The sequence below is a fragment of the Pinus tabuliformis genome, chromosome 6 (genome assembly GCF_031772625.1).
Source record: "Pinus tabuliformis cultivar Carrire ecotype Pingquan chromosome 6, CPIR1, whole genome shotgun sequence".
Taxonomy (NCBI): Eukaryota; Viridiplantae; Streptophyta; class Pinopsida; order Pinales; family Pinaceae; genus Pinus; species Pinus tabuliformis.
Window position 1 is genome coordinate 1,091,296,717 of NC_142292.1, and position 23,176 is coordinate 1,091,319,892.

The window sequence follows — 23,176 nt, forward strand, 5'->3', positions numbered from 1 at the left end:
ATTATAGTGTGAATCTTTTATTAGGTGGCTCATTTGTAACTGCACAAGGGTCGTATATTGTAACTGTTAGATGCATGTTGCAGCAGAGTATTTTTCATAAAAATAGAGAGGTAGAAGCAATTTAACTATTGTTCTTAATTATTTTAAGTTGTTTCTCATTCTATTCTTTGTTTATTTTTAATTTCTCCCGAACACCTCTGTTGAATCCAGCAAGGGTGTACTTTGAAAGAAAAGTCATATTTCAACAATTCAGGAGTGATTTAGCCACTGTGTTTTTCAGAATTCTTATTTTTTTGGAGAATTTCAAACCAAACCTAGAGACATGAAAAGAAAACCTTGAAAACACCCAAACGACCAGAAATAAATGAAATGCATGCCAAGAAAACATAATAGTTAACGAAATGTATGTGTTTTTATCATGGAAACAAGGGCATTTCCAACATGTTCTGATTTGCAAAGCATATAGAGGTGTGGACAGAAGAAGTATCCAAACTTTTATTAACATATTTAACTATATATATATAAATCTTATTAATAGATAAAGAATTGAATACCTAAATTTCAGAATGATAACTCTTGAGAAACAATTATCTATCCATATCTGCACAATGATGTTTCTCATATTGAGAAGATTGGCTAACATGCATATTTCCTTCAAATCAAAACTCTAAGAATGCATATGATTCATCAAATCAGTTGATCATGCAAGGAAGGAAGTATTGAATCTATGAAATGAGTGGTCATAGAGTAGTTTGTAAAGGACAAATATTGGTGTAATATCGATTCCCAGAAACCATTAGATCGATTTCCATTAATCTCAGCCAACTATTCTAAAAAAGTAGATAAATAAGGGCACAAAGGGATGTTTCTCCCCAAAATTGGTCAATTGCAAAGGAGGGTCATCAACAATAAAAGACATTAAGATCAGTAGGTAACTACTTCATTTCATTTGGGTAATATTGCATTGATTTGGTTCTCCCTGAATAGTAAAGATCAAAAGCTTGATTCAATACCATATTCATTAAGATTCATTTTCGAATAGAAACAAAGAGAAATCATTGCAATTTCATATACCCTAATAATTAGAATTACATTTTCATTGTCGAGGATTTGGAGGAGTGTACATACATGGTTGAACTTTAAGGTAACAAGAGCGATGTCCTAGGACAAACCAAAAGTAAAAGCAATTGAGGAACCAGAGCCATGGAAGAAGAAAAAATCCCCCATAGAAGAAATTGCGAGCCTTCTTCACACAATCTAGGTGACTCTGAGGGTGCCATCAACAGTCGGCCACTATATAATGACCATGTAATGACTCTGCTTGCCAAGTGATTCATCATACATGTAATTTCTTTCCATTCGATGTTAGGGTTGAGCTGAGCTTGTGCTAGTTGGGTTAAGCTGGGAAGACCTCCTGGCCATCATTGTTACTGAATATTTGACCAAATACCCAAAGTAGGTCCACCTGCAAAGAGCTTAATATAATGAAGCTCATTCAATGAACTTGCACAAGTGATATCATTGAGATCAAACCTGGACATGAAAGCATAGTGATACAACTGAAAATGGAGTAGTTTATGAGTCAATTTTATGGATAAAATAATTGATTTCTTGCTGGCGGGAATCATAGGGCGAGACATGGTGATGAAAATGAATATGATATGGAATTACATGGGATAAAATTTGACTAAGGGGTATAATGAGATTCGATTAGTACCTACTCAAATTTATCATGTATATATTCAAATATTCAAATTAAGAATATGACACATTAAATTATGAAACACCATGGAACAACTTCTTTTAGACCTTATTGCCAAGCATCTAAGAGTTAGAATAGAGTGCTTAAGTGATCACAATAAAAACAAGCTACATAGTAGTGAGTACTTGTTGTATGGTATAAATATAGTTAAATTAAATTTAAAAATTATGGAGATTTAGCAAAATGAAAGTTTATATAACTACATGCAGAAACCACAAACCAAAACTAGAAAAAAGAAAAAGAGAAGTAAAAGTGAAAAACAAGAGATTAGAAAAAAGGAATGCTATATTTAATTATACATAATCAAAGTTATGCAATTTTTGAATTTTAGATTTTAATAACAAAATTGTTAATTATTTTCCCTTTATTAATATACTTCATTTTATGATTTTTTCTTTTAAATACAAAATTTGGTTTTTGTCATAAAATTTAAATTACCTAACATAAAAATCTTAATGCCAAATCCTAATATCTTACTTAAGTGTATTGAGACAATATCTCAAGTATGGAAAAAGAATATTGTGGATTTAGAGGAATTGAACCGTCCACCAAAGTCTAGGAGGAAGGTGTTTAGAATAAAGTTAAAGGGTTTAATTGTGCACCAAATATCATTACATTATGGAAAAAATAGAGATGGTAGATAACATCAAGAAAAGCAGACAAAGAGAAGCCTTTGAGCTTCCCTAATATCTTTAATGAATTAGTAATTGTGTAATTTATCTTTTGTCAAAGGATTTTGGATGGACTAGTTTGGTGAATAGTTTATTTTCCCAGATAGATGGGTCAAATTCTACAAAGACATGTTATAATAAGTTTGTTAGTGGTATGTATGAACTCTGATTGAAGTTACCTATTCTCCTCCAAAAGTTCTCATTCCAATATATATATAACAATAAAATTTGTATTTTTTTTTTTAAATTCTATATATAAATAAATTTTAAGAAAATATTTTATAATAAATTATTAACATTTTTATTAAAAATATTTAAATTAAATAAAATTGAATAAAATACCACATAATAATAAATAACAAATATGTGATATTCTTTGTTTAAGTTTGGAACATCAACATATTAATGCATAAATTTGTTTTCTTAAGTTGAACCATATGCATGTTAAACCATGACTTTATTGGGCTATTATTAAATTGTTTTGTATCATATGCTTTTGTATTATTTTGTCAGTTGAGGTGAGAACGCTTCCCAATTTGTTTGAATATGATCAAGAGGTTGGTTGAGGTGAGAACGCTTTCCAATTCGTTTGAATATGATCAAGAGGTTGGTTGACGTGAGAACGCTTCTCAATTCATTTGAATATGATCAAGAGATGGAGTGTATATTAGGTCCAAGAATTGAGACAAACCAAAAGGCTGAGGCTTTTAGTACGTTGTTGACAACATCTTGTACGATAGATATACCAAATCGAAGCACCATGAGCACGAAGTTACCAGTGAGTCACATATGACAACTCCTATTTCCACCCCTATTGAAATATAAATGTGGTCTGACATGCAAGGGGAATAGGAGTTGCCTTGCTGCTAACATGCCAAAGTCAAATTTGAGGGAAATATAAATGCAAGGAAACTCTTATTCCGCTCGCATGTCAGGCCGCATTTATATTTCAATAGAGGTGGAAATAGGAGTTGCCGTCATATATGATGTCACAGAGCACGAGAGTCACTTCGTTATTTTATTACCACGTGCACCAACAAGTTTAAAAATATCACTGAAGGGACAAGAAAATTGATGGGACCAGCCCTTTACAGTTTTGTATGAATAATTCACTGCTGATTGTTTGCGTAGCTGGTTGACTTAATGGCACTGTACCTTGGTGTTAATGATTTGAGGATAGATGTCCTAGCCTTGGGGCGTGTTCCTTCCTGCCTCTTACCAAACCCTCGAAACCCTTAGTCGATTCATTTCACTGTTGTTTCACTTTGCTATTTGTGAGGTGAGGTCTCTGGTTTGTTTTGCTCTGCTCGTATGCGAAACTAAGGCTCTAGCTCTGGTTGTTTTACAGTAGTTTAGCTTCGTCATCCCTGGACATGCATTTCTCTGAGGGTCTCCTCCTACGTGTGCTATCAATGTTGCCTGTTCTGTGCTCGTTTTCTCAGATTTGAGTATGGAACCATCAATCTCGGTCTCTGGTTTCTATTTGGCTCGGTTTTGGTTATGTTTTCGCATGTAGACTTCTGTTATATGCTGTTGGTTTTGATGCACTTGCTCCTCCATTTGATTGTTTGCTTGGTTCTTGCCACAGGTTGTGATTGTGGAGTGGGTCGGCTCTCGGCTCACATTCAATAATTAATCAAAGGTAAGTTAACTCTCCATGCTGGTTTTTTTCTCCTCATTTTCTTCCGGCGCTGACAGCTCTTGCTCCTTGTGGGCAGTGAGCACTCTGCAGTCGTAACCGTTTCTCATGGTTTCTCTCTTTTGGTTTGCACGGGCTTGGATCTCTCAGGTAGGTTCTACTGGCCCTTTCCTTTGTTTTCAATCCTCTGTCTATGGCTTCATTTCACTGTCTGTTGATGGCTTGCTTGTTGGCCATGCAGGTGCGCGATCGGGCTCCGTTTGTGGACCTCGCACCCTGACTCCTACGCTCGAACTAGGTAGGGTCGCTCCTTGAAAGTTCTCTGCTTGTCTGTTTGAGGGTTTTGTTGTTCGTAGGGTTTATGAGTCTGTTGTCATAGTTTGGTTTCGGCTCTGCGGTTTCTTGGCCTCACTGTGCCTGTAGTTTCACTATATATTTATGGCTCTGCTATTGTAACTATGGTTGTAATGATACGGTCCTGTGATGACCTCGCGGTGGTTTATAGTATTGTCAACTCTGTTTTATTTGCTGGTCTCTGAACAGTGAACTGTGGATGCTCAGCTTTGACATATATATATATATATATATACAGTAATTTCGGTTGTTAAAAATTTGCAAAGGAAAATGGTTATGCGTTCATTTCTGTACCTGTAGCTTTGTTTTCTTGGGTATTCCTCCGACAGTGGCTCTCTTGTTTCTCCCGTAAGCTTGCTCTATTACGCTGCTGACTTGTTTGGGTGCTCTCCTCGCTTCGGTGCTTACTATTCATTGTCTGTCATCATTATGCTTATGGAAAAGAAAATGAATTTAATTGTATTTTGTAGAAAAGATGCTAAAGCTGTAATATGAATGGATTTAGATGTGTTTGTTCTTCAGAATGCTTCTGTGCATTTTCTTCATTCAGTTCTATGATGGTAAAAAAGATTACAATAGTCGTTTCTTTTTTTCGTTTTGTAGAAAAACTGGACAGTTATCAAACTGTCAGTAGTTACATTAAGTTGTTTCTGAATAACTATCTTTTCTTGATTTGCAAACTAAAAGAAAATTTTAAATAAAACTAAAAATTAAAAAGAACACGTAAGCAAACACTAACAGTGGCTGAGACAACCATTCCTAGAAATGTAAATGAAAATAAAAACTAATGAAACTCAAACTGTTAGAAGAGACAAACTCCCAGCCAAGGCCTCCTTGAGCTGGATGCTCTTGCATCAGGTTCCCGGGGTAGGTGAAAATTCATGGCTCGGGTCCATGAGCTCCTCGATAGAATACCCTACATGTTGTATATGTCTTGCATCAAGCCACGAACTGTCCTCAATAGGGTGGTTCTTCCACTTGATGAGGTATTGTAGGTACTCCTTTCTCCAATCTGCTTGGCCACCTGTGTATCAAGGATTCCTTTGATTTCAAGTGGCTGAGCTGAAGGCATTTGTCTCATCCACGAACTACTCTCTCCCTGGGTATCCTGCTTTGGATGTGTTGAACTATCCTCTTTCGTACTGGCAGTGTATGGGAATAAATCTGCCAAATTAAAGATGGGCGATATTCCTATACCTGGAGGCAATTGCAGCTCATAGGCATTTGCAGAAAATTTACGCAGAATTTTACAATGTCCAATTTTTTTGAATTTCAACTTATTGTATTCGCCCTTATGAAATCTTTCTTTGCGCAGATGCGCTAGAACCTGATCCCCTACATTAAATTGTACTTCTCGTCGCTTCAGATCTGCTTTCTGTTTGTACCTTTGACTGTTGTCCTGTAATTTTGTCTTCACCTGCTCATGTAGGTCATTAATTGCTCTTGAAAAGTCTTCCCCATCAACACTTCTTCTTTCTAACTGTCCCAAATCTCGTAGCTCATGCACTCCTTGGGGATGCATTCCATACAAAATCTGAAAAGGACTATTTCCTGTGCTTCGATTCGGTGAATCGTTGTAAGCAAATTTTGCTTGAGCAAGTACACGATCCCACATTCATGAATTTTCTCCAACTAGACTCCGCAACAGGTTTCCTAAGCTTCTGTTCACTACCTCCATCTGCCCATCAGTCTGTGGGTGATAAGCGGAGCTGAAATTTAACTTTGTGTCCAACTTTTTCCACAAGGTGCGCCAGAAATGCCTTGTGAATTTCACATCCTTGTCAGAAATAATGGACTTGGGTAAGCCGTGCAGTCTGACGACTTCAGTGAAAAACAAGTGTGCTACATGGGTAGCGTCACTGTTTTTCTGCAAGGGATGAAGTGTGCCATCTTTGAGAATCGGTCCACCACCACCATGATGCAATCAAAACCCCACTGTGTTTTGGGCAGACCCAGGACAAAGTCCAAACTGATTGAATCCCACGGTCTGTTTAGAATAGGCAAGGGTGTGTACAAACCCGTGTTCTGACTGTGCCCTTTCGCCAAATGACATATCTTACACTTGGTCACATACCGCTACACGTCTCTTCACATCTTCAGCCAATAATAGAAATGACTGCGCTGATCCAAGGTCTTATCAATGCTGAAATGTCCAACTAGACCTCCACTATGTTTTCCCCGGATGATGTTCTCCCTCATCGAACATTCTGGAACGCATAGTTGTCCTCCCTTGAATAACAGCTCCTCCTACAAGTTATAGTCCAACCATGGACTATTGTTCCTCAACAAAAGAATCTAGTAGGCTTCATAAGCCTCCTTGAAATCTGCATCTGTTTTATACAAGTGCTTCAAGTGTTCAAATCCCAACACTTGTATCATGCTCTCCTGCAAGAGTAGAACTCTTTTTCTTAGTGAATCTGCTACCTTGTTCGCTTGAGCACTGATATGCTTCAATACGAATGTAAAACTATACAAGTACTCCACCCATTTGGCATGTTTGTGATTCATCTTATGTGGCTGCATAACATACTGTAATGTAGAATTATCAAAAAACAAGACAAACTCATTACCCAACAGATAATGCCTCCAATGCTTCAAGGCTTGGACGATGACATAAAACTCCTTGTCATAAGACGTATACTTTTGCCTGCTTTCATTTAATTTTTCGTTGGAATAGGCTACTGGTTTGTCTTCCTCGCTGAGTACGGCACCAATGGCTGTACCAGTGACATCACAACGAACTTGGAAAAGTTTGTTGAAATCAGGAAACCTCAAAATTGGCCTCTCAGTGATCTTCTTCTTCAATCTCTGGAAGTTCCTCTATAGCTTTAGTGCATTGAAAAGGTTGACTTGCCTTTTTGATTGTATCCAACATAGGTGCACAGAATCCATTAAAATTATTTAAAAACTTGCGATAGAAACTTGTCACCCCATGAAAACTCCGAACTTTGAACAGACTCTTAGGGGATGGCCAGCTAAGTATAGCTGCAAATTTTTGTGGGTCCATTTTCAGCTCATTTTCCGCAATCACAAACCCAAATAGACTAACTCCTTCTGAAAAAAGTACATTTTTTCAAATTTATCAGCAACTTGTTTTGCTGCAACTTCTCTAGAACATATCGAACATGTCGAAAATGTTCTTCCTTGGTCTTTCTGAAAATTAGTATATCGTCAAGATACACAATCACAAATTTCCCAATGAACTCCTTCAACATCTCGTTCATCAGGTGCATGAAAATACTAGGGGCGTTACTCAACCCAAATGGCAACACCAACCACTCATATAGCCCTTCATTAGTTTTGAAAGTTACTTTTCATTCGTCCCCTTCTTTGATTCTAATCTAGTGGTATCCACTCTTCAGATCTATCTTCGAAAAATATGCTGCCCCACTTAAGCAGTCCATCATGTCATCCATTCGATCATAATTTTGTTTATTGCTCGTGAGTCTGTACACATCTGCCACTCGCCTCCTTTCTTGGGCGCTAAAACTGTCGGAACTGCACAGGGACTTAAACTTTCCTGTATCAAGCCTTTGTCCAACAATTCCTATACCTACTTCCCGATCTCTTCGTTGTCCTTGGGACTCATTCGGTAAGCAGTTTTATTTGGTAAACTAGCTCCAGGGATGAAATCTATGTGATGATTGATACTCCGCTTTGGTGGTAATTTATTTGGTAAATCATCCACCACAATGTTGCTGAATTCTTGCAACATTTCCTGGATTTCTTCAGGTAAGTTAGAAATTTCAATGTGCAACAACACTGCTCTCGGTCTCCTTGCAACATCATACTTTACCTCGTCATCTTCAATCTGTTTTAGAAATTCTTTTCCACCCATCAGCAGTACTTTTGTCCCACTAGTCTCTGTTGTTTCTTCTTCCTTGATGGGTACTAGTGTATGCTTAATCCCATCCTTGACAAACTTGTAACAATTTGTTTTCCCGTCATGAACAACTTTTCGGTCACACTACCACAGTCTACCTAGCAGAATATGACACACATCCATGGGCATGATGTCACAAATCACTTTGTCCCTATACTTGCCAATATGGAACTCCACCTCACACTACTCATCAACTAACAGTTGGTGACCCTTCTGTAACCAAGACACCTTATAGGGAGTTGGGTACTTCAACCTTTCCAAACCCAATTTCTCCACCATCTCTATTGCAACTAGATTATCAGTGCTTCCATTGTCTATAATTAGTTGGCAGAATGCCATGTGACTTGCACACAGTTCGTAATAATGCCTTTATTTGGGTTTTTTCAGTTGTTTCCTTTGCCGGTTTCAGCAGTACCTTGTTCAAGACTAAGGCCTCTCCTGTCTCCGGTACATTCTCTACCTCTTGAGGCGGTGCCTCTGCTTCCTCTATATAAGCAACATATGCTCCTCTTTGACCAGCCTGTTCTCCTTCAGGACACTTAAAGGACCCGTGCCCCCACTTGTGGCACTTGTAATACTGGAAGGCAGCTCCTTTGCCCCTGCCATTTCCCCTTCCTCTCTGGTATGGCCTTCCTCCCCTAGTGCTACCTTCCTTTTCTATTGTCCCTGAGGTCTTTGAACTGTTGCCTTCTTCACTATTGTTGGCAATTCTTCCTCTGCCAAAGGATTATCTTTTCCCTCTACCAGTTCCTCGTCCTCTCCTGGCATTCTGCTTTCTTGCAATCTTTTCTTCTGCCTTTAAGGCACTTTGGTATGCTTCCTCTATGGTTTTTCGAGAAAGAATACTTATCTCGTCCAATATCTCCAGCCTTAGGCCATTCACAAACCTTTCTATCTTTTCTGGGGTGTCTTCAGTATAACCAGCTCTCAAATTCACCCGATAGAATTCTTTAGTATATTCTTTCACCGTCATTCCTCTTTGCTTCAAATTTTGCACTTGCTGATACAGATCAATCTGGTAATCTTTGTGCAAAAAATTCCCCTTCATCTTGGCAACCATTCTGGTCCACTTTTTAATGGGTAGCTTATTCAAGCTTCTCATCTCTACTTGGACACTGTTCCACCATAAGGCCACGTTTCCTTTCAGCTTGGTGGCAGCGAATTTAACTCTCCTATCTTCGCTGACCTCCTCACATTCAAAATATTTGTCTAACTCACTAATCCAGTCCAACAACACTTCTATGGACAAACTACCATCATAGTTCAGAATTTCAGGCTTTGGCTTACTGCTAGCCAACAAAACTGACCTTAACAATTTGATTTCAGGTCCTTCTTCATCTGATCCATCTGTCGTAACTACAACTTCTTCTTCACTATCGTCCCCTACTTCCGGATCCCTTCTCCTTCCTGCTTCTACTGCTGCCAAACGGGCATTCAAGATCCTAATCTCTTCCCTCAATCCTTCATCTACTACTCTTCGAATAGCTCTGCCACAACCTCTTCTTCGAGCTTCCATTTTATTAAGGAAAACAGTTAACTATACCTGCTCTGATACCAAAATTTGATGGGACTAGCCCTTTACAGTTCTATATGAATAATTAACTGTTGATTATTTGCATAGCTGGTTGACTTAATGGCACTGTACCTTGGTGTTAATGATTTGAGGACAGGTGTCCTAGCCTTGGGGCTCGTTCCTTCCCACCTCTTACCAAACCCTCGAAACCCTCGGTCGATTCATTTCACTGTTGTTTCACTTTGTTGTTTGTGGGGTGAGGTCTCTGGTTCGTTTTGCTCTGTTCTTCTGCGAAACAAAGGTTTTGGCTCTGGTTGTTTTACAGTGGTTTAGCTTCACCGTGCCTAGACATGCATTTCTTTGAGGGTCTCCTCCTGCGTGTGCTATCAATGTTACCTGTTCTGTGCTCGTTTTCTCGGCTCTAGGTCTAGAACCCTCAGTCTTAGTCTCTAGTTTCTATTTGGCTCGACTCTAGTTACATTTTTGCTTGTAGACTTCTGTTATATGTTGTTGGTTTCGATGCACTTGCTCCTACGTTTGATTGTTGGCTTGTTTCTTGCCACAGGTTGCGGTTGTGGAGTGGCTCGGCTCTCGGCTCACATTTAGCAATTAATTAGAGGTAAGTTAACTCTCCATGCTGGGTTTTTTCTCCTCATTTTCTTCCAGTGCTGACAGCTCTTGCTCCTTGTGGGCAGTGAGCACTCTGCGGCCGTAACCTTTGCTCGTGGTTTCTCTCCTCTAGTTCACATGGGCTTGGCTCTCTCAGGTAGGTTCTGTTGGCCCTTTCCTTTGTTTTCAACCCTCTGTCTATGGCTTCATTTCACTGTTTGTTGATGGCCTGCTTGTTGGCCATGTAGGTGCGCGATCGGGCTCCATTTGTGGACCTCGCACCCTGACTCCTATGCTCGAACTGGGTAGGGTTGCTCCTTGAAAGTTCTCTGCTTATCTGTTTGAGGGTTTTTTTGTTCATAGGGTTTATGAGTCTGTTGTCGTAGTTTGGTTTCAACTTTATGGTTTCTTGGCCTCACTGTGCCTCTAGTTTCACTATATATTTATGGCTCTGCTATTGTAACTATGGTTGTAATGATACTGTCCTGTGATGACTTCGTGGTGGTTTATAGTATTGTAGACTCTATTTTATTTGCTGGTCTCTGAACAGTGAACTGTGGATGCTCAGCTTTGACACACACACACACACACACACACACACACACACACACACACACACACACATATTTATACAGTAATTTCGATTGTTAAATATTTGTGAAGGAAAATGGTTATGCGTTCATTTCTGTACGTGTAGCTTTGTTTTCTTGGATATTCCTCTAACAGTGGCTCCCTTGTTTCTCCCGTAATCTTGCTCTGTTACGCTACTGACTTGTTTGGGTGCTCTCCTCGCTTTGGTGCTTATTGTTCACTGTCTGTCATCATTATGCTTATGGAAAAGAAAATGAATTTAATTGTATTTTGTAGAAAATATGCTAAAGTTGTAATATGAATGGATCCAGATGTGTTTGTTCTTCAAAATGCTTCTATGCATTTTCTTCATTCAGTTCTATGATGGTCAAAAATATTACAATAGTCGTTTCCTTTTTTTGTTTTGTAGAGAACACTGGACAGTTATCAAACTGCCAGTAGTTACATTAAGTTGTTTTTGAATAACTGTCTTTTCTTGATTTGTAAACTAAAAGCAAATTTTAAATAAAACTAAAAAGTAAAAAGAACACGTAAGCAAACACTAACAGTGGCTGAGATAGCCATTCCTAGAAATGTAAATGAAAATGAAAACTAACGAAACTCAAACTGTTAGAAGAGACAAACTCCCAACCATGACCTCCCTGAGCTGGATGCTCCTGCATCATAAATAATAGGGGATATATGTCTAATGTTGTGCACGGACTAGTAATTGATATAGTACTGGTCATACCAAACCACCAGAAATTGAGACTTTTGCAGCCAATATTTAAACAAAGATAAATAACATTAGGTGTAAATAAGTATTAATTTATGTCCAAAATTTCCCAAAACATTCACTGGGCCTACAACTGTCCATAAATAGTATGTTAATACTTAAGAGTGCAAACCATATTGACCCAACTAGAAAATAGATAAAACCATAAATTCTTCCAAAATGGTCTATTCTAGAAGTACAAAGTAGCAGTCACTTCAACCTCCACTCATCAGAACTGAAGCTTTGTATCCCAAATAAATATCCATATTTGCACATAATAAAAGTGAATGTATGTCAACCATAACTGCTGTGTTGTTCAACATTTAAACCCCCTATGTTCAATAAATGACACCCAACCTAATAACTTCAATAAATGACACCCAACTCATTCTATTTCTCATTAAAACAAATCAAAGCACATGGATCAACAAATAACAAATTCCCAACCATTAGATCACATCAAATTAAATCCAGACCACACATTCAAAATGAAGCCATTGCAATCCATGTCCATCCTTACCACCAATTAAATTCAAGTGCCAAAAACTATAAAATAAGTTCAACCACTGTTGAAGTTGCATGTTATGCTTTCAAACTATTCACCAACCTTGAAGACAAAACATCACAGAACAATTGCCAGTATATCCAGGTTAGTTATATCAATTACAACACATTTTTCTTACAGTTCTATTTTCATTTCTCACAGTTCTTACAGATTCAATTTCAGTTAGAGTTTTAGTTTCATGAAAATCAACACACAGCCTAGGGTATTCTCTCTTAGGTCCATAATGCTTATTTTAAGGGATGGATAAAGACTAACAATATAGAAAGCTAATGGGACGATATTAATAGTATCAAGTTGGTAAATTAAAAGAAACTGGTAGATGAGACAAATTAATGAAGAAAACGACTCTAGTCAGTACATGAAGAGAAATAGGGTGTCACTTGGTGCCTTTAGCACATCAAGAATTTCATGTTTAAATATAGAAGCAACATGCAATAATAAAAAGTTGAGTGAAAAGAGAGGAACATGTTGAATGGGGATTTGTACAAAGAACGCCTAAAGAACCACTTAGGTAACATAACACATTGAAGGGATTAAGACAAGATGGGAATCTAACAAGGAATGATGTAGGGATTCAAACAAAATGCAACAAAATGTAAGAAGTATGCCTACAAAATATTCACCCACTTTGACGTTGTTATCACTCAGAAATTTTCCCTCGAAGTTATCAGAAGAAGGAAAAGACCGAGGTAACCACAAACCAATCTTTTAAGTATAGGCTCTAGCCAACCTATGACTCAAAGGGGGCTCTCTCTATATGTTTTAGCTCTGTTTGCTGGGATTTTAGGCTAGTTCTTAAAGGTTGGGGGGTTTTGGATTTGTATTGGAAGTTGGATGGTGGAATCCTTAAACAGATGGATAGAATGGTGTCTCTGGCTATTGGGCTATGGAGTCAAAGAAGGGCAGCAGAACTGGGATTAAATCATTAAAGGGAGTGTTCAATGGGCAAGCTAGCAGAATCAAACACAGGTTTTCAGGTCAAATGGATGAAATGATCTTAGCCAGGGTGAGAGGGCACTTAAGAATCCTCCAATCGGGACTAAAAGGAGGAATAGAGGATGATCATGAGCAAAGGGAAGTTAAGAATCCTTTACTATAGACCAGAGGGAAACTACCTGAACTAAGGAGCACTCAAGAATTCCTTAGATCATTTTAGCAGAAAACATACAAAATGCCTAATAGTCAAAACAGAGTGCAGTGAAGCAAGTTTTGAGATATCATTCCATATTAAGGATTTAAATTTCAGATACGTTTAAGATTATGGAAAAACTTTTAAAGAAAATTGACAACACAAAAGAAGATACTTGTCTGTATTTTGCACTACACATGAATCCAATGAAATGTCTTTGCTTTACTCAATAATCCAGCTTGCTGGTCCAACAATGATACAATAGCTTACAATTTGATGAAGAAAACTATAGAAATGTCTAAGAATCCACACTACATAATTCGAATTGTGAAGTATTTATACAAAAACTTAATAAAAAATATCTCAAAACAACTTGAGATTTATTTTAGGAAATACAAATATCTTCTTGCAAGAAGATAGAGACAACTAATGAATTGTTTCTTAATGTCCCTTTTATTATGGTTGTGCTAGCCTTTATGGTTGAGTTGTAACCCTTTATGTTGGCTTACAGTTGTGGAGTTTAGCGCTGGAGTCTTCTTTGGGCCTTAAGCCTCTCATTCCTAGCCTTGATTTCTTTACACCTTTCCTTGATATTTTGGTCTTTGTCAGCTAGCATTATGAAAGAAGACACTTCCACACTGAGTTTCCTTTCCAACATCTAATTTTGTGATGTGGAAGGCTCTTGCCTACCTCCAGATGGAGTGACAGGCCTGCTTCTTTCTTCTCCCATATTAGTGTCATCAACTGAGTCTCCAGTATACTCTTGCTCAGAGGCTAGAATTAGATTTTGTTTCTTGTTTGATTCCTGTTGCAAATCAGAGGTGGCTCTTCCTGAAGTGAAACCCCCTTCTTTGTTTCTTTTTGGGATCTTCTCCTCATTCTGAGGAGTCTGCATGATTCGAGGAGTACTCATAGCAGTCTCTGGTTTTTTTGGTACCTACAGAAAAGTGTTGTTATCAAGTTGCTTTTCTAAATCAATGAGAGCATTCTCTACATCTATTCTGGTGCTGTCCTGGTCTACTAGGGTACCTTCCATCCATTCTATTTGGTTTGCATATGCTTCTATTTTAGGTAGGGGATGGTGGATGAAAGGTCCTAGCTTGAACTTTTGTCTCTTCTTTGTGATAAATTCCGAAGGATCATATCTCTAGACAAAACTTCTCTGGAACTTCATATTCTGTAGTATCAAATCTACCTCTTTTCCAGCCTCTATAGAGTTTCATATGAAGGGGCCTAGTTGGTATTTTATTTTGAAATTGGCCTTCTTCTTCACATTGATGAAATTTACCTTATCTACATTGATAATTTGCCTATAGTATTCTAATTCAAACAACCTCATAGGGAGGTATCTTGGCATCTTATATGATGCAAGAATGCAACCATATATCCTGATTTCTGTGTGGTTCTGGTAAAGGTACCAGTCACCCACATTGGTCTGCTTTGACAGTGGAAGGACTCTCTTTATTTCTAGACTGATTCTTGGAGGAGGGTTTCTAGTCAACATTGTCATAACTGGATGTACAAATAAGTCAATGAAGTTTGAATAAGAGTATGGAGACCGATACTCGTGGACTAATGGGTCCAAAATATCACTGACCTAGGTTAACCCTTGGTGTCCAGTTTTTGGATGGTGAATAGGAATTTCTATGATTGATAATATAAGAACATATGGTATAAAACTGAGGAGTATTTGAAAACCCTTTCATTTCCCATTCTTGTGAACTTCTCATGCATTCTGTCAGCTATGAATGTGGCAAAATCATAAATGGTTGTAGGAGGTTGTCCTAGGGTTTACATGGACATGAAAGCCAGGATAATTTCATCAATGTGCTCACTTGTGGAGTAACCCAAAACACAAGATATCACGGCTACAATATTTCGGTCCCAAGGGGAAAATATAGTTGCTACATATGGAGGGGAGTTGTTAGGGATGTGCTTCTCTTCTCCGATGAAGGTTTGGAGCAATTGGGCCAATTTTGCAGAGCTGAGTTTGGGATATAAGTCCAACAGATCTCCAATAAACAGGGGAGTTTGGTTTGGCCCTGGTTGGAGCTGCAACATTTCATTTATAGACTCAGCAGTGATGGTGAAAAGGACCTTTTGGTCATGAGACATGATGGTTCTATGACTTGGGATGTAACAAGCATAGCACATATGCACAATTTCAGGAAAAATGTGGACTTGGGGGAACTGGTAATTGGTAAAATTTGACTCCCAAAGGCCAATTTCATCAGCATCATTCAGGAACGTGTCCCTACTTTGGCGATATACTTTGAGAAGGAGCTCTATGACAGCGGTATCTTTTATCTAGAAATCTTTATCAGCTAGGGGAAGGTGGTCCAGGTCTAAATGGGGTATAGAGATGTTTCTCACATCCATAGCAATTGGGGCAACCATACTCAGTTCTTGTGGATTTGAGTATGGGGGGTAATTTTAAGTTTTTAGGGAAACGATGTTCTTGCAGATGGTTTTGGTCTAAAGCGTAAAAACTAAAATAAATCTAATTATTTTCCACTTAATTTAAAGTGTTATGAGGGAAATTTATTGGAATTGGACGATTGAGTGGATTTTCCACGATTAAATACTTGGAATTGGGCGAATTTGATTGTAACTGGTAGTTGACAGAGGTTTGCAGGGGTGTGTATGGCTCTGGTACGGATAGATGACTCTGTCGGACTGTCTGCAGCTTCTGTGGACCAATTCCTGAGGTTCGTGAGCTATTTCAGCAGTTTGCAGGAGTTGCAACGATGCTTTGACTTCTTAAAGGCAAACACGCGAAAAGAGTGAAAAGAGGGGTAATCAGGCTTTTATAGGAAAACGGTTAATTTTGGCGGGTTTTCACTAATGGATGAACAGTGGCGATTTTCGGTTGGAAAGGGGAAGCAATTTGGGAGGTCCATCGCACCGCTTTTGTGGTGCGGGCGGTATTCGGGAGGGGCCGCCTGATTCCATTCAGTGCTTGACACGTAGCGTCGGGGGCCAAGGGGAAAACCGCCTCATCGGGCAGGTAAAGGGTAGACATCGGGTTGGCCCGATATGGATGAGAGGCATTGGATGTAAAGGAGGGATGATCAACGATGGTCGGGAGATGGGAGTTGCGTGGTGATTTAACCATAAAGTTTTCGGGGGGGGGGGGGGGGTGCATGGGCCTAATCACGATGATATGAGATTATCTTAACCTTTAATCTCATTGGGGGTGCTCTAATGCGGGATTAAGGGCTAAGGCGGGGTTATTAATATATTTTTGTGGGTTATGGGTAGTAATGTAGTTTATAATTAAACTAAGGGGTGGGGTTAATTTATACAAAAGAATTAAATATATACGGGAAATCAGGTTTTTGGGGATTTTGTATATATTAATAAAAGTTAATATGAAGTAAAATGAGCGGGGAGGGGGGTGCTTGACTTAGGATAAATGTTACATGGTGGGATTTTTTAACATAGAACATGTTTGTTATGGGTTTTCCCTAGGCAAAAGACTTAGCCTTAGGAAAAGGGTTTTTGTGGGCGGGGGGGTTTTCACTACAGTGCTGCTAGCTTCATTTTGTTCTCTTGTAGCAATTCTATTTATCAACAGTGACCTATTTAACCAACACAACCAAATCTTGCTCAGCAGAAACACGTTTCAAATGCATAAAAGGAAAATCACGATGCATAAAGAAAAGATAATAATACAAAGAAGGAGGCCATATGCTCTCAGGTTGGGCCCAACCCTGAGAGCTATGGCTCCTATAGAAAACTCAGCACTGATATCAAATCAGACTGCTTCTCATTATCAAAAAATAATCATAAGTCAAGAGTTATGCCAAGAATGGCTACAAGAGAACAAAATGAAGCTAGCAGCACTGTAGTGCAAAGTATGCAAGAGTTTCCAAAAGTCCCTCACGAAGGCTGAGGCCTTAACATTTATACACCACGAGGCCCTAGCTGGCCTCCTAAATCTATGGGACTTGGCTGCCCAAACTGTGAGTGAACAGCTCCTTCCAAAATCTGTTTGGCTGCCTTCTAGATCCGGTTTTGGTGGCCTTTGGAGCTCGGAGTTGGGGGTGAAGATCCCGAGGGAGGCTATTTAATGCCATAGAAAACCCCCTACGAATCCTCAACCCATGCTTGGCTGTCTCCTAGCCTGTGACTGCTCGGTTTTGCTCCAACATATGTCAAAAAACCTGAAATGAGCACGTGTTAGCCACCTAGGAAGAGTGACTACCCTTATTCGTACAAATGACATAAACATACTAAAAAATAATGCATAAGTTATGAAAAATGAAGGATTGAACAAGGATAATTAGGCCAAATGAGCCCAAAATGTTACCAAATTTGGGGCTCATCATCACCCCCTGCTAAAATGATTGCTCATCCCTGAGCAACTAGTCCAGCTCCTCGTCTTTCATTGCTTTAATCGCCACTCTCACATCCCAGGCTTCTGAAGTAGTATCCTCCTCACTGTCATGGAACCCGGCCTTCCTTTCCACCTCTTCCCACTGCTTATGCTCTTCTTTTTCTGTGCTTCCTTCTACCAATCCCAAAAGCAAAGGTGGGCTTAGCTTGAGGCCGATCCAGCTGGCCTAGAGGTTCTGCATGGACTTCTTGTAGAGAGGCACCCGTGCCAGGGCCTCCCTCATTCTAGTTGGAGTGTGATATTCCCTGATTTTGAGGCTGTGGGACAATGTGTTCCACCTACGGGTGCAAGCATGAACACAATTGTCCCCTAATAATTGCTCCATATCCTCGAAGTGTGCTATAGTCTGAGCTTGCTGATCCATGTATTTTAATAAAGCCTGAGAGTTGGTTGCTAGGTGCTGGTGGGCTGATATCAATGCGGTGGGGTCCCCTGGCTCTGCTCTAATCAATAGTGGTTCATGTAACTCTCGGTTCACAACATCTTTGACCTCTGCCGCTCTCTTTTCTTCGTGGTTTAACCATGAGGGTAGTGCCATCAGCTGCATATCTCCCACGACTGTGTTGGGGTCCCATGAAGTTACATTTGGAAGGGCCAAATTATGGAGGTAGAACTCTGATAGCTTGGCCTTGTCCTCTTTTGAGCTGCTGTTACATAAATCTGTGAACTGCTGTGGGTTTTGGATTTGGGAGATACCCCTCTGTGCCAATGCATTAATTTGGAATTGCAGCCACTGGTCCCGTAGGTATAGGCCATAATATTTGGCCGGCTGCCTACATTGCAGAGCGTCCATAGCCCAACTGGCCATGCAGACCAGTTGTGCCTCCTTTTCTTGCACCTGCTGTTTTAGAGCTTGTATCTCTATGTTTGCCTACAATTCTCTTTCCTGTAGTTGTTGGTTTAGTTCCTCAAGATCATCTTGCATTCCTTCTTTGCCTTGAGGTTCTGCTGTGGTGTCCTCTGATGTTGTGCCCCTTTATTTCCTTTGTCCTTGTAGCTGTAGTTTGAGCTTCTCATTCTCTTCCTGTAGAAATACTCGCTGGCAGTTTCCCACATGTTTTTCCATAGCCAATTCTCTTCTTGCCTCCTTGAGTTGTTCCTCCAAAGGGCCTATATCTGCTACTCCTCTAGACTTGGCTATTCTCATCCATGTGTGGGTCCTCACTCTTTCTTCCTCTAGTGCAAGGAAAAGCGGCACTGTGAATTTTTGTGGAATGATTTTCTCGGCCTCCAAAAAGTTATAATAAGAGCCCAAGCTGGGCTGGGGGCTAGGTTCCATAATGTGCTCTACCTCTTCTTCCTTCTGTGGTGATTTGGCTGCCTCCCCCTCCATTCTTTCGGTCTCCTTGAGCCTGGCCAATGTTTCCTGTAGAATGGCTTGAGCATCCTGTAGAGGGGTTTTTGAAGCTAACCTTTCCATTCTCCCCTTCCAGGTAGATGTCTTCAGGCTCCCCCGCTCATAAGTGACTAATACTTTGGAGGGGGACTTCTCCTTTGGCGAGGTAGGGGTGTCTTCAATGGTAATTGGGTCTTTGGATGGAGGTTGGGGCCTGCCGGTTTTAATTCTTACACTTCTTCTTGCTTTGAAATACAAAGGAGTCTCCCTCTTTCGTTTTTCCTTTGGCTTGGGAGAGGTACTTAGGGTGGCCAGCACAGCTGCTGCCTCCCTAGCAAGAATTTCGGCCGTTTTCTCCTTCTGTTTTCCTTTTTCAGGACTTCCTGTAGAAATCCCTGTAGTGGTTGATTTCTGGCTTCATGTAGAAGCCGTTTTTAACCTTCCTGTAGAAACAGATGGCACCGTTTTAGCCTGCTTGGCTGAGGGTGCTTTTTCTTTTAACTTCGCTGAGGCTGCCTTAGAGGTGCCCTCACTGATGTGGACTTTTTCAGTCCTTTCCACCCTGCTCTATAGTCTTTTCTCCCTGGGTGTTGGTGTGGTTTTGTCACCCCCTGTTTTGGCAGCTTGGTTTTTCTCTTGTTTTCCCTTCTGTTCTTTCTTTGGTGTTTTTCTCGGGGTTTCTTGGCCTTTACCTTTCTTCTCTGCTTGAGTGTGTTCCTTCTCCTCGCTGTTGGAGGAGGTGAGCTCCTCGGCCAAAATTCGGATGTCATCATCCTTAGTCAGATTCCGAAAAGTTTCCCAGGAGAGAGGGACGGTGTACATGTGGAGTGCATCTTCCACGAGGAGCTTGATGAGCCCATGATGGGCTATCTGGTCTGGCGTTCCCTCTCTCAGTTTGGTGGCACACTCAGTCATGGATTGCAGGAGGAAGTAAGGAATGCTCAACTTTTGCTCTGAGGGTAGGTCCATTTGGTGCCTGAGTTCTGTGAGCAACCGGAAATGATAGCCATACACGATGCTAAATCGCCCCTCACACGTAATATACTTCATAATCTGGAGGCTGACCTCACTCCAGAATGGTTGTAGGCTGGTTCTTCGAACTCCATTCTTGTCCTCTGAGAATTGTTCCTCTGGCAAGAAGAACTCCTTCTTAGCTTTCTGACCCAGTTTTCTCTCCTCCTTATCCCAGGGTACCCCCATCGGTAGATCAGTTACTCTGCTAATGAACTGTGGGGTGAGTCTGAGGGTCAATCCTCTGAAGTTGACAACGACCAATGTCTTTGACTTTGGCTTCAAGGACCGTAGGAATTCTTCTGCAACCTCGTCATCATGACCTTGAAGCTTGTCACAGAATGACATCCATTGTGCACGGGAAAACAAGTCCACCACCTCAGGGGTTTCCCGTAACTTCTTTGAGTCTGTAGGCTCTTTTCTAATGAACCCTCCCAGCATGGTAAAAACTTGCTTTGTTGTCCTGAGCTTGCCTGCTCGTATACAGAAGTAGATCTTCGGTATTTTCTTAGACAGAGCGCAGAGCTATGTTTTTGTTATGCACACAGTTTTATAAAATTCACAACTTTCTACGAGTGAGCCTTGACAGTGGCTCAATTATAAATCAAACCCTGGAGAAAATCCTGCATACATACTACGACGACAATTCTCATGCAGTGATAAGAAAACGGCTTGTAAATTCATGAACGGACTTTAATTCACGGTTTCCTACCCCTTCAACACATTGACTTCACCACCTTTTGAATCAATTGCATGGGAGAAATATGTTCAGGCTTACCTTAATCCAGAATTATCACCTTCGACGTGAACAGTCCAAATTCCTCCGTAATGCGGGGCTTCCTGTAGCGCAGCTTCCTGTAGGAGTCGTGCACGGATTCTGGGGAATGCTTCAGTGGTTCTGGACCTTCTGTGCAGCAACAGGACGTTGGAACAGGCCGAGAACTCGGGTTAACAGCCTTTAGAGAATTTAGGATGCGTACTCGGCTGCAAAACGGTTGTGAATAAATGACTGCAGTGCGCCATAAGTGATTCAGCCGGCTGATTTGAATTGCTGCGGAATTCGTGGTGCGGGGGTGAGCTGTCCCCGTCGGCCCGTTGGCCGACGTCACCGCTATCATTCCGCTGCATGTATTCCTGACTGCCGAATCCTTCCCTGTGTATCTACCGCCGCCATTCCTGTTAGATCGCCACTTCTCTCCGACTGGACACTTCCCACGTGTCCATTTCCTATCTTTTTGACATAACCAAAGCCTTTCGGATCCGACGAGGCCGTCGGACTGGTTGTGGTGGCCAGTTGAATGGCTACCCGACTTGTTCAATCTGTTCATTTCCACAGTTACACACATTTTAGAGTATAGCTTATGTAATTTGACGAAATAGGGTGAGGCACTTACCTGTGCGGTCGTGGACGTGATTTTTCTCAGGCTTCAGGACGAGGGATGATGGATCCGCTTGCTGCTGCTTCGTGCACAGGCACGGGAGCTCCTCTTCATTGACTGCTGCTGGTTACGAGACCGGTTTCCTGGCTGTGAATGTTGCATGCGCCGGCTTCATGAGCTGCGGGTGCCTCCATGGTATGTGCTCTAGCCGGATCAACTGCTACAGGATTCCTGTAGGACATCCTGTAGCCGTTTCTCCTCCTGGGGTGCATGCCAAAATAATTGAGTCATGTTCATAGGTGCAGGGTCCTTAGATTGCCTTGACAAGTAAAGCGTTGAGCCTCTGCATGCTTTATTTCCCACTTAAAAATATTTTTTCCTGAGAAACCAACGTTCTGGTATGACTGTGCAGGTATTTCAATCATATGGCAGCAATGGTGGTGAAAAGAGGTGACAGCAGTGGAGGATGGAGAAGAAAAAGTGGTTGCATGCCTCCTCATCGGACTTTGAGCTTCAAATTCTCCTTCATAGTCAGTCCTGGCCCGTCCAAAGGCTCTACAGGATGTTTCCTGTAGAAATACAGAACTTCCTGTAGAAAGTCCTGTAGCTTCCTGTAGAAGGCTAAACTATGACCAGATTGCGCCCAAACCTTGGAAGAGATGTGTGTTTATGGAGGGAGTGTTTGAGAGGTTTCCTGGTAGCATGGTAGGGACCCTTGTCCTTGATTTGAGAGGCCTCCTTTTTGCATGGAATACCTGTAACCTGCAACAATTTCTAAAGATTAAGCCTGCTTTTCTGTTTCTGCCTCCTCTTTTTTTCTTCTTTTTTTTTTTTCTTTTTTTTTTTTAAGAGACGGCAGGGGTGCCTCAATGAGGTTTTCACCCCTACAATCTACCTTGGGTGCCTCAGAGAGGTTTTCACCCAAGGGTCTTTTTATTCCAATTCTTTTTCAGAGAGACAGCAGGGGCGCCTCAATGAGGTTTTCACCCCTACCATCTGCCTTGGGTGCCTCAGAAAGTTTTTCACCCAAGGATCTTTTTTATTATATATATATATATATATATATATATTATTTTATTTTATGATGCTCAGGGTATGCCCAAAATAGAGGCAGAACCCTTCTCTATGACCAACACTTATTTTTCCATAGTTTTGATGAACTCTTGCCTCGAAAGAGGTTTCCTGTAGATCTTTAGTCGATGCCCATTGACGAGCATGGGGATGGCTTCCTCATCAATGGTCCGAATAATGACAAAACCATTGTAATTACACTTCTCCACTGCATATGGTCCTATCCATCTTGTCCTCAGCTTCCCCTTGAAATCCTTATGTCTGGAATCATACAGCAGCGCCCAATCTCCCAGCTGGAATTTTTTGTCATTGAGGTGCCGGTCATGCCATATCTTCCTCTGAAGTTGAACCACTTCTGAGTGGAGAAGGGCCTGCATTCGGTGTTCATCTAGCCCATTCAGCTGCAATAACCTTTCTTGTTGGGCATGGCTGAGATCTAGGTCCAGCTGAGCTGCCATCCTCAATGTGTTGTACTCAAACTCAATTGACAACAAAGATTTCTTCCCATAG

General features: G+C 40.6%; 1 protein-coding gene across 1 annotated transcript in view; it reads left to right on the forward strand.

The window, feature by feature from the left end:
• The window catches only part of LOC149262710 (protein kinase STUNTED-like), a 132,030-nt gene that overhangs the window by 24,222 nt on the left and 84,632 nt on the right, over nucleotides 1-23,176 (forward strand). Inside the window, exons 4-5 of the mRNA XM_089381554.1 lie at nucleotides 16,096-16,178; nucleotides 16,327-16,477. Coding sequence (XP_089237680.1) covers nucleotides 16,096-16,178; nucleotides 16,327-16,477 — 234 coding nt within the window. The remainder of the gene's footprint in view (nucleotides 1-16,095; nucleotides 16,179-16,326; nucleotides 16,478-23,176) is intronic.